The sequence below is a fragment of the Dermochelys coriacea genome, chromosome 17 (genome assembly GCF_009764565.3).
Source record: "Dermochelys coriacea isolate rDerCor1 chromosome 17, rDerCor1.pri.v4, whole genome shotgun sequence".
NCBI lineage: Eukaryota > Metazoa > Chordata > Testudines > Dermochelyidae > Dermochelys > Dermochelys coriacea.
Window position 1 is genome coordinate 19,485,105 of NC_050084.1, and position 12,116 is coordinate 19,497,220.

General features: G+C 53.3%; 1 protein-coding gene across 14 annotated transcripts in view; it reads right to left on the bottom strand.

Annotated features, from left to right (window-relative positions):
• Positions 1-11,864, bottom strand: part of DTX2 (deltex E3 ubiquitin ligase 2) — a 60,489-nt gene extending 48,625 nt beyond the window's left edge. For 6 of the 14 annotated variants that reach the window (XM_038375308.2, XM_038375305.2, XM_038375300.2 and 3 more), the window contains exons 1-3: positions 11,646-11,783; positions 9,615-9,677; positions 882-1,263 (exon numbers count right to left, since the gene is read on the bottom strand). In XM_038375308.2, coding sequence (XP_038231236.1) covers positions 882-1,188 — 307 coding nt within the window. In that variant the 5' untranslated portion in view covers positions 1,189-1,263; positions 9,615-9,677; positions 11,646-11,783. Of the gene's footprint in view, positions 1-881; positions 1,264-2,802; positions 2,896-3,774; positions 4,206-9,589; positions 9,678-11,645 lie in introns of those variants that run through there. The other 8 variants (XM_038375301.2, XM_038375299.2, XM_038375309.2 and 5 more) reach the window with 7 other exon arrangements.
• Between the last annotated feature and the right edge of the window lie 252 nt (positions 11,865-12,116).

Below are 12,116 nucleotides of genomic sequence, written 5' to 3' on the forward strand. Positions count from 1 at the left end.
CATTTAGGATTCATCTTATCACCCCTCACACTCTGTGAGCCCAACTGATTTACTATAGTCAAGAAATCTGAACATTTCTGCCCTTTTCTAAGGCCCTCAGAGCGAATCAAGACTTGCCACATCGCAGGAGGCAGGGCTTAGCTCCATTTTTACAGATGGGTAAACTGAGGCATGGATAGGCTTGTGCTTTCAGAAGTGGGGACTAATGTTGGGTGTTCATTTTGACACACCCAGGCCTGATTTTCCAGAGGTGATGAGCACACAAAAACCCCATTGAAGTTACATATGCTCACTATTTCCAGGGGGAAAAAAAGTCCGCCCCTAGGTGCTAAAGGTGATCATCCAGATGTAATGGACTCTAAACTGTTGGCCTGAGAGATCTCTTTGGTTTGTGCAGTGAGTCAGGAGCAAAGGTGGGAACAGAACCCAGATTTCCTGGCAACTAATCCTGTACCTTACCCTCAAAAGCCAACCTCCCTCCTCCCTGGAACAAAGGGGAAAAGAAAGTGGGAAAGGAAAATCAATCTGAAGGGGCAGTGTTCTAGCACTGCCCTACGTCATTCTGTGGGGATTGCAGGCATTAGCTCAGCAGCGTTCACAGGACACCAGGCCAAGCCAGAGCAGCTGGTGCTGCAGCCAGGGAGGGGTCAGACAAGGGAATCAAACAGGAGTGTTTTAATCACAAAAGAGGCCTTTTTATGCAACTCCTCTGAAGGGATGTGTGTGTGTAGGAGGGGCCACCGGGGGAGAAGAGGGCATATGGTTCTCAGGCCGCAATCTTGCAAAGCATTTAAGCACATGTGAAATTTTAAGCATGAGTGATCCCAGTGAAGTTTTAAGTGCACAGTGATCTGAATACAGCCAGGAAAGAGGTTTCTTACCTGTGTCCTGTCGGAACTGCATCAGGCTTGGTATGTCGATGACATAAGGGGCGAGCATGGCATCTGCCTGCCCCAACGGGATACTGCTGCTGGCCAGCCCAGTTCCTGATCGTCTCCCCTTCTGTGCAGGGGCCTGGAGAGCCTGTTCAATAAAGCTGCACACGCTCCCTCTGTATGGCCTCCACCTGCCGAACTCATCCTGCCATTCCCATACTGCCACTGCGGGCAGGGCCACATGCCCTGGCACGGAATTGGGGAGCCCAGGTGCCCCAGCAGAACCGCTTCCGGCACCCAGTGCTGCTGCCATTTTCCAAAGCGAGCCGAGCCAGAGCACGTAGTTCACCCAACTTCAAACCATCCCCATCAAGGGCGTACGTCAGGCCTGCAAAGAGAGAGAGACAAGACACACAGAGTTAAGAATGCCTGCTGTCAGCTCAGGGTTGTCAATCCAGCAGGTAGGTGGCAAAGTCTACAAATCCAGGGGGAGGAAGAGCATGTGTTTCTCCATGAAAGACAATTGGGAGGTGAAATCGCTGAACACTTCAAGTATGCAACTCAGAAGCGAATCAATGTCAAACCCAGCAGGTTAAATGTAGTTTGGGGTCCTACCCAGGCCTGAATCCTGCTGCCAACGTTGTGGGGTTACAATCAAATGGACAGTGTAAGCTTCCGGGGGCAAAGACTACTCAGCGTTAGACCCCAAGCGCATGATGTCAGCACTGACAAGCAGGCCAACATGTGGCATTACAGGAACCCAGGATTTCCAGTGTTATTCATTATGGGTATTGCAATAGATCCAGAGGCCCTGATCTGGGATCAGATCCCCATTAGCCAGGCTCTGGGCGCACACAACCAAAAACCAATTGCTACCCTTCCCTCCCATGCCGCAGTCAAAGGGTTAATCTGTGTATCACACTGTCTGTGAACAGCCTTCTAAAATGACATGGGCCCTGGAGAGCTCAAGAGCAGGGCACAACTTAACCAACAGAGCAGCCATCAGTCGGCTGGAAGGTTTTTTTCCATCACAATCAGAAGCATGAGTCTGGTGAGATGCAAGTAACAACGGAGCCTCCACTGGTGTATGCAGGCTTGGCGGGGCCCTTTGGGATGTAAGGCAGCCCAGGTTCCTGTGGGCGCAGCACCCACCCCTTGGGGGTGGCTCCTGTGGTTTGTTATTTCCAACTCATCCGTATGGAATAAAGCAGAGACACCCAGATGGCTGCGTTTACAAGAGGAGAGCGATGCATTTTAAAGAAAACGATAGCGAATGAGTCAACCTGTGCAGTTCTACCCAACACCCCCAGGCTTACAAGCCGGCGGCAGCAAACGAGATCCCCCACAGATCATTTGATTTAAAAAAAAAAAAAAAAAAAAAGAATCTTGAGACATTTGCTGCTGTAACTTAGCACCCCCCAATTCCCCAGGAGTGGTTATTTTACAGCTTGGAATTACAAGTCACTTCAACAAACCCCAGGTGCAAAATCTCAACACCTGCCTCGTGCGTTATTTTTACATTGGATTTCATACGCTGCTACTCAACATTGCCGAGCTCAGCTTGGATCATCTCAGTTCAGAGCTCTGCTGTGGAGTTTTCTACCCCATCTGGTGCCCAATGTTTGCAAGCAGAGGGTACTCTGCGCCCCACTGGGAAAGGGACAGCTGTACATAAAGGGCTTCTGGCTTTTCCAAATATAGACAGTGGCCTGGATAACTATCAGCAAAGCAGGCCATCGGGGGAGGCGCGCTCTGTTTTGGAGGGGTCACACAATTGGTTTGTGCTCCTTTTAAAATGTAGTGGCAACAGAAGAAAAAAAAAAGATCACAGCAGATACACATCTATTAACACTTTCTCCTTACGTGATAGCTTTCCCCCAAAGCACTACAGCCTCAAAACCCAGGTGGGGGTAGACATCCTCCTCACCTATTGTACAATGAAATCCTGGGTCATGATTGGCTGAAAAGAGTCATGTAACAAACGGTCTACTGTCTACCTCCTTGGGGGGTCAACAATGCTTAGCTTACTTGAGGAGCTGCAGCTGCCAATCAGCACTAAATATGCACACCAGGACATCCTGATTGGCTGCAAGTGAGTTCCGTGTAAACGAAAATTCACTTCCCGGTAAGTAACTGATACTATTTCCTGGAACAGAAAACTGACAATCTAAAGGGGCAAGGGCTTCCCAGTTTATGCATCTAAATGGAATTCTAGACTACAGCTGTTTGCAAGGATTGTGAAATAACAAACGCAAGTTCCAGGTCTTGGGCAAAGCACTCTGGCAACTTGAAGTTAAGGCTGTATGTTTCTATTCCTTATTGAAGGGTATCGGGGTAGGGGATATCTAAGAGAAAAATGTAGTTTGATTTTTGTTTTCATTAAATAAAACACCCAACCCCACCTCAATCCATCGCTCACCTCCCGCGCCAAACAGTGACACACACATTTTAGAAAGCCTGGAAATCCAAAGTTAAGGTCACCCACACCCTGAACAAAAAACTCGCATGAATTGGCCCTGTCAACACTGGCTCTCCACTTGTGAGGTAACTCCCTTCTTTTCACGTGTCATTATATAATGCCTGCATCTGTAATTTTCACTCCATGCATCTGAAGAAGTGGGGTTTTTTACCCACGAAAGCTTATGCCCAAATAAATCTGTTAGTCTTTAAGGTGCCACTGGACTCGTTTTTTGCGTGGATACAGACTAACACGGCTACCCCCTGATACTTGACACCCTGAACTGTGATCCTCACCCCTTGCATATCTTCCGTTATTGCGTGTAAGATGGAAACAGTTTGAGGTAAATTGCGATAAGGAATTTTACATACTTTAGAAAACTTCTCAGTCTGGTTGCTGATCTCTCATATATCTAACATCCACTGCATTTGCGTCATTTACCTGTAGAGTGTAGGAACAGTGAAGAATATGGCTGTGGTTCTGTATCAACATATCTACCACAGATCTCCCTCGACCCCGCGTGCCTACTGTGTCAGCTACTAAATTCAGTGGTCCAGCTCTTCAGAGATCTGCAGGCCCAGATGTAGTAGCTACATGTCGGTGCTAAATCTCACAGCAGAACAACTTTGCTTTTAGTTTTAAAAAATATCTTCTCCCCTGTTGTTAACAGCACTTTAGATTGTAAGTTTCTAGTTTGTTTTTCACCATTTATGTTACTTGATTATTAACTTGGGCTTCCATCCAGCAATCAGACCTGCACAGGTGGATCTCTGCCCCTGGGGCAGAGCCTCATGTAAGGATCCACCCACCTGGATTTGACTGCAGGACTGGGGACTCTGACAACTAAAGTAGTTTGGTAAGTTTTTGTTTCTTTCTCCTTCACAGTCACTTCCTGCTTCTCAAGCCCTAGCAGAGGGCAGCAGAGCTGGGTTCACAGCACTACCTGGCAACGTTCAAGCCAAAAATCTGTTTCCACTGAAATTTAAAACAGAAGTTGGAGGGGGGAAAAAAAACCCAACAACTATTCAGTTGCGTAAAAGCCTTTTTAAATACATAAAAATCTGAACTTTGGCTCTACAATCCAGCTGACGATGTCCCTTTAAAATTTTTGGATTGAACTCATCAGTGTTAATAAAAACTCAATGATGATGTAGCCTGCCTCACAAGTGGAAAAGAAAAGGCCAGGGAGCCCTATATCTGTGCTGTGGATATAGGCAGTTTTCTAGGGCCGACAGAGTGGAATTCTTTTAAAGCACAGGGTTTTTCAGCATGCTATTCGAACAGGACGATGCCCAGAAACGATTTGCAAGGATCACTTACACCACACTTAGGAAACACGAGGTCTGCAAACAAGCGACTACATATCATCGCGGTGAATGGATTATATTTGAATTAAAAGATTCCTAGGTGTGTAGGCTACACTAAGCCAGGGGTCTCCAACTGGCTGACTACTCAACATCAGAAGGGTGCGTTTGTTACAGGATTGCAGGTAGCCCATACCCCGTGCAATTCGGAAACCGCAAAGGGAAGATCAAACTAACGGCCCTGCTGCTCCGCGTGGTGCTTGCCAAGCCCCACAGCAAATCAAATGAAATTTTAGTTTCATTCCGCTGGGAATTTACAGGAGCAACAGAGGCACTACCATGACCATCATCCATTGTTCAGGGCTCTCTGTGGGTGTCGGTGGAGATACTTGGAAAGAAACATGAGTCTCAGAGCTGTAGAGAAATCTCAGGTACTTGTGCTGTTCCTGGGCACTGTAGGCCAAATCCGGCCCAGCCTGATCCCACCTGGAGCAGCCAGGTGAAATTTACTAGGATCATATCAGTTTTATTCATAGAGTTTAAGGCCAGAATCCTGATCACCAGGTCTGACCTCCTGCATAACACAGGCCAGGGACCCTCACCCAGTGATTTTTGCATCAACCCTTAACTTCTCTGTGGGCTACAGTATATCTTGCAGAAAGGTATCCAACCCTGACTCTGGGGTTCAGGGAATGGTATGGCCTGTACCCCAAACTTGACCTGGGATTCATGGGAGAGTAATAACCATAGGTCTGGCCTAGGAATCAGGAGACCTGGGTTCTATTCCCAGCTCTGACACTGACCTCCAGTGTGACCTTGACCAATTCCTTACCTCACTGTGCCTCTGTTTCCCCTCCCACCCTTTGTCTGTTTAGACTATAAATTCCTTATCGTTTCTGTCCAGTGCCTAGCACAACAGGCAAATAGAACCAGGAGGTCTGCGTTTTCAAGGCAGAAATGCAGACCCACCTGGATACTAGAAAAAGTATTACTAGCAAACGCAGTGCGAACGTAGAGAAGGAAATCAGACAGCCTGATATAAGAGAGAACTAAACTGTATGCTAGTTCACCACCCTATGCAATCCTAGAGCTTTCACAACAATTAAAAAATTAAGACTGCAACCTGATTCAAGGTCATCGGAATGACTTTCCAGCTCCAGAGCCTTTCAAAAAGAAAAGGAGTACTTGTGGCACCTTAGAGGCTAACAAATTTATTTGAGCATAAGCTTTCGTGAGCTACAGCTCACTTCATCGGATGCATTTGCAAAGGCATGCGATCAGGCCACGACACAGAACTCCATCTTGGATACCAGTGTTTTTCCACAAACTGAGTTTGGGACAAAGGGTTCCTGCCATATGCTAAAGCTATATAAGGCAGGGAGTGACCTCACTGGTTGTTCTTCACTCCCCCACAACTGAACACCTAAGAGAATCTCCTAAAGAAAAGGACTTGGAATGGGGGTGGGAATCCCAAGATGCAAAGCAAGTGCAACTTGTGGCTTGACTATCTGCAAGCCTGCTGGTATCATCAGCCAGGGTGAGAATTTGCCAATTCATATCCTACCTTTCTGGTATTTTAGGCTTAGTTTGCGGTTTTGTTTATTGACTAGATAATCTGCTGGGATCTGTCTGCTAACACTTATAATCATGGAAAAATCTATTTTTTTGTAATTAATAAACTTATTTTATGTTTTCATCTAAACCAGTGAATTTGAATGAAGTGCTTGGGAATCTTAGCTCAAGGGACAGGGGCATTTCCTCTCCACATTGGGGGGGGGGGGGGGAGAACTGGATAATAAATTCATACTGGTCAGGGTTTTGACCAGGGCAGGATGGCACAGCTCTGGGGTCCTAAGTTGAGAAGCTGATGGTTATTTTGGCTGTAGCTTCTCTATTGTTGGTTCATGCAGTGGCTGGTCATCCTGTGTGTAACTGCAGCTGGGTGTGTCCCGACCTGTGTGTTTGCTAGTGGAAGTGTAGGACTGGGAGTAGGTCTGCAGCTTCTCACAGCAGCACAGTGTGAGAGGGAGCCCAGACTGGTGAGTCAGAGGGCTCAGTGGTACCCCAGTTCCAGGTGGCACCCTGGGGGGGAACCCTTCACACGCATACTTGCGCTGTTCAATAGGAGCTATCACGAGTATTACTCGCCATGTAAGCACAGAGAGCAGCAGCGGAGCCAAAGCCGAGTACACATTCATGGGTTTCAGTGTGCGTACCTGAGCTGGGGAATCAAGCCCCTAGCTCATAGTGTAGACGTACTTAATACAGAGCACTCCCCTCAGATCATACCAGTCCAGAGACCAGCCTGCAAAATTCTAAATTCTTTCCGCTACTACCGAAGCCAAGGGGAGCTGAAAGCACTCAGCACCTCCCAGGATCAGACCCTTCATCAGGAAGGTTTGCACTAAAGAAACAATGTCAACTCAAAGCTGGAGCACTTCAGATTCTGTATAAACACATTTATACCAAACCCAACAGACATGCATCCATTCATTTCTTTTCATTCAAATGGAAAAGGGTTTTATACAGATATTGTAGGATGCTGTTCAAATGCAAAACAAGAAACAGTTGCTTTTAAGCACACATTCTCTTGGGGGTGGGGTTTTCCACTGAGAGCCTGAAAGCAAAACGGAAGTTTCCACTTTTTGGCTTATATTATCTCAGCAAATATTTATTTGCCCAGGCTGAGAGAATCACTATAAACAATCAGCATGAACAACAAAAAGAAAATTAGATTTTAAACACTAGTTCAATTTTAGTAAGCCAAGTGCTCTTCGTAACTTGGGCCAGGAATTCTGATTGGAAATATTATGAAGAAGTGGTCAGTGTCCTTTTAAAGAACTAAACTCAGAAATGACTATTTATATGGTAGATCCATATAAAAGGCCCAGTTAGGGAGGAAGAGTGGTCTGGTGGTTAGGACACTACCCTAGGAATCTGGAAATGTGGGTTCAATTCCCTTCTCTACCACAGACTTCATGTATGACTCTGGGAAAGTCACCCTCTGATTCTGTTTCTCAGCGGTAACATAGGAATAGCACAGGGTGTTGTGAGGCTACAGACACTGACTACCTCTCAGTCCTCAGATACTATAGCAATGGGAGGCCACGTAATACCACAGATATTGCCTGCCAGGAACAACTGACAGTCTCGAGTCCAGAAACTATAACTGGACCCTTGTGGTCCAAATGCAGAAGCAGGACCAAGGGCCTCATCCAGTAAACAGTACCAGGCACGGTGTCCCCATGGGAATACTGGTAGCATTTGCAGGATCAGACCGTGAGGAAGAAAAGTCCTATAGTTAAGACAAGGGTAAAACCTGGGCATTTAGGGCATGTCTACACAGCAAGCAGGATCCCACAGCAGCGAGTCTCAGAGCCCAGGTCTACAGACTTGGGCTCAGGCTACAGCACTAAAAATAGCGTGTAGATGTTCGGTATCTGAAGCTTAGGGAGTGGGATCTTCAGAGCTGCAGCAGGATTCTGCTTGCTGTGTAGACGTACCCTACATGCCCTAGATCTCATTGAAACTAAGTGAAAATGGGCCTTTAGCACTTGAAAAGTTCACCCCAAGTCAAAATTAATCTCATTTCTGTAAAAGGCAGCTCCCACCGAACTTCCTTCTAAATATCAAAGGAAATTGCTTTAAAAGATGCAAGATTAAAAAAAAAAATCTTTAGGTCCTAGACATTTCATAACTTTTGAGAATGAAAATAAATTGCTATCTTAAAGCGTCACCGCCAGTTTAAAAACTGGCATCTGTCTGAAAGTGCTTTCCCAAGGAACAAGCAAAGGCTGGGCTACCACAAATTGCTCTGATTGAACTAAATGGGTTTCTAAACAGATTTAGTTAAGTTGGCACAAACCCTTCGCAAACTAAACTCATATCCGCCTCGCAATGTGGACATCAGCTTAGGAGGAGCTGATTGTGAGTTAGCGTGCAATGGAGATGCACAGATTTAGTTCAGCCAGTGGAATTTCTGGGCACGGACTGGCCAAATGTTACTATAGTAGAAGGATGAAAGAGACGCAAGCCTTAGCTCCGTTCATCAGTGCAGCTTACCCCAGCTCCAAGCAATGATACACTGCACTAGCTCACATTGTACAGCTTTGCCCATCCATGGGGTTTACACAGGTGCAGTTATAATCAGGATAAAGCCCCTCTCTGTTTTTACAGCTTTGACACCAACAGCACCTTGTGCATAGTCAGTTTCACGGTTTCCAGTCTAGTCAGTCTCCCCTGTTGTGCGTGGAGGTTTTGCACACAGCAATGGGGGAAGGAGGGAGAAACATTTTAAAAAATAAGAACATGTGATTTTAAACCCACACACACTGGCAGGAGGACTTGGGCAGGTGTGAGATCTGAAACTGTTACTCATTCTTTTAAAAGTAACTAGCTTTAATTGGTGCCACTTTAAATTCTCAGGTTATAGTTATCTGGGAATGAACTAAGTGGACTGAGTCTCCCCTTGCATTTTAGAGGGTGTCTGTCACTAGCACCTGCAAGAGACCAGTTTTCAGAGTAGCCGCCGTGTTAGTCTGTATTTGCAAAAAGAAAAGGAGTACTTGTGGCACCTTAGAGACTAAAATTTATTTGAGCATAAGCTTTCATGAGCTACAGCTCACTTCATTGGATGGGTCACATTTGAGTGGAGACAGTCGATATTGAAAATGAAAGGAGTGATGTTGAATGAGATGTGCATGCTCTGCAAGGGGGAATAGCACTGACAGATTGTTTGCAAAGCTGGGTGTGCCACACTGGAGGAGGCTGAAAGTGGTAGACACCCACAGCTCTCTAGGGAGGGGTAATAGAGTAGTAGAGTAGGCTGGGCACAAGGGCTCCATGTCCCTGGAGCTGGACAGATCTGAGCGGATGGGGCGGGAGAAGAGAGAGGATTGAATAGTAAAGTGGGAGTAAGATCTCCAGAACACACAGAGGCTCTAAGTGCCCACCCAGAGTAATGAAACGTGCCCAAACCTGAGGAGCAGTTCCAGCGCTAGGCACAGACAAATCCCCCGACTGGCAGACACACACTTCTCACTAGAGAAAGGAAGAAATGAAGGGATCAGTTACCTCCACCCAAATCACCAAGGGAACCTCAAGTTACCTCACCATCACCTCCCTGCCCTCCCAGAGATACCCTACAGCGAGCAGACCTCAGAGTTAGACCCCTATCCCACAACACTGCCCTCCGATTTCCCCCAGGGCCAGACCCCCCCGCCCTCCTGGACCCCTCACCCTCCGGCAGGGGCCTGGCCCCCCTCCGGCAGGGGCCTGGTCTCCCCCCGCCCTCCTGCCTGCCTGCCCGCCAGCCCCCCCCGGCAGGGGCCTGGTCCCCCCCGCCCTCCTGCCTGGTCCCCCCCCGGCAGGGGCCTGGTCCCCCCCTGCCCTCCTGCCTGCCCCCCCCAGCAGGGGCCTGGTCCCCCCCCGCCCTCCTGCCTGGTCCCCCCCGGCAGGGGCCTGGTCCTCCCCCGCCCTCCTGCCTGCCCCCCCCGGCAGGGGCCTGGGCCCCCCCCCCCCCCTCCGGGCCCCCCCCCGGCAGGGGCCTGGCCCCCCCCGCCCTCCTGGCCCCCCCCCCGCCCTCCTGCCTGCCTGGCCCCCCCCGGCAGGGGCCTGGCCCCCTCCCCGCCCTCCTGGCCCCCCCCGGCAGGGGCCTGGCCCCCCCCCGCCCTCCTGGCCCCCCCCCGGCAGGGGCCTGGCCCCCCCCGCCCTCCTGCCTGCCTGGCCCCCCCCGGCAGGGGCCTGGCCCCCTCCCCGCCCTCCTGCCTGCCTGGCCCCCCCCCGGCAGGGGCCTGCCCCCCCCGCCCTCCTGCCGGCCTGGCCCCCCCCCGGCAGGGGCCTGCCCCCCCCGCCCTCCTGCCTGCCTGGCCCCCCCCCCCGGCAGGGGCCTGGCCCCCCCCGCCCTCCTGGCCCCCCCCGGCAGGGGCCTGGCCCCCCCCGCCCTCCTGCCTGCCTGGCCCCCCCCCGGCAGGGGCCTGGCCCCCCCCCACCCTCCTGCCTGCCTGGCCCCCCCGGCAGGGGCCTGGCCCCCCCCCGCCCCCCCGGCAGGGGCCTGGCCCCCCCCCGCCCTCCTGCCTGCCTGGCCCCCCCCGGCAGGGGCCTGGCCCCCCCCCCGCCCTCCTGGCCCCCCCCGGCAGGGGCCTGGCCCCCCCCCGCCCTCCTGCCTGCCTGGCCCCCCCCGGCAGGGGCCTGGCCCCCCCCCGCCCTCCTGCCTGCCTGGCCCCCCCGGCAGGGGCCTGGCCCCCCCCGCCCCCCCGGCAGGGGCCTGGCCCCCCCCCGCCCTCCTGCCTGCCTGGCCCCCCCCGGCAGGGGCCTGGCCCCCCCCCCGCCCTCCTGGCCCCCCCCGGCAGGGGCCTGGCCCCCCCCCGCCCTCCTGCCTGCCTGGCCCCCCCCGGCAGGGGCCGGGCCCCCCCCCGCCCTCCTGCCTGCCTGGCCCCCCCCGGCAGGGGCCTGGCCCCCCCCCCCCGCCCTCGTGCCTGCCTGCCTGGCCCCCCCCGGCAGGGGCCTGGCCCCCCCCCCGCCCTCCTGCCTGCCTGCCTGCCTGGCCCCCCCCGGCAGGGGCCTGCCCCCCCCCCCCTCCTGCCTGCCTGCCTGGCCCCCCCCGGCAGGGGCCTGGCCCCCCCCCCGCCCTCCTGCCTGCCTGCCTGGCCCCCCCCGGCAGGGGCCTGGCCCCCCCCCGCCCTCCTGCCTGCCTGCCTGGCCCCCCCCGGCAGGGGCCTGGCCCCCCCCCGCCCTCCTGCCTGCCTGCCTGGCCCCCCCCGGCAGGGGCCTGGCCCCCCCCGCCCTCCTGCCTGCCCGGCCCCCCCCCCCGGCAGGGGCCTGGCCCCCCCCCGCCCTCCTGCCTGCCCGGCCCCCCCCCCCCGCCAGGGGCCTGGCCCCCCCCCGCCCTCCTGCCTGCCCGCCCCCCCTCCGGCAGGGGCCTGGCTCCCCCCGCCCGCCCCCCAGGCGCCAGACCCCCCAGGCATCTCCCCCGACTCGCGCCGTTCAGAGGCCCGGGGCGCCCCTCACCGCCACTCCGGGCGCCGCTCGGCTCCGCTCCGGCCAGCGCTGGGCAGGAGGCAGCGAGAGCTGCTGGGGGCAGCGCCTTCCTTCGCAGCCGAGACAGAGAGCCCAGCGCGCATGCGCCTCCCCGCGGGGCACCCTGGGACTTGTAGTGCGGAGCGGCCGTCGGCCTTCCCCCACCCACCGCCTCTAGCTCGCCCTGCCCCAGCCTCAGCAGCAGCCACCTGACCCAGTCCAGACCCGCCACCGCTTTGGGGGTTTTATTAGGGCTCCCCCACTCCAGCCCACCCCCCCAGTTTGGGGGGCTTTTGGGGGCTCCCCAGCCCCCCCAGTTTTGGTGATTTTATTGGGGCTCACCCAGCTCCCCTCCAGTGTTGGGGTCTTTTCAGGGGTCCCCCAACTCCTCCCATTGCCACAGCTTTGGGGACTGAATGCGCCACGCTCAACCTCCCCCTGTCATTTCTTTGGGGCCTTACT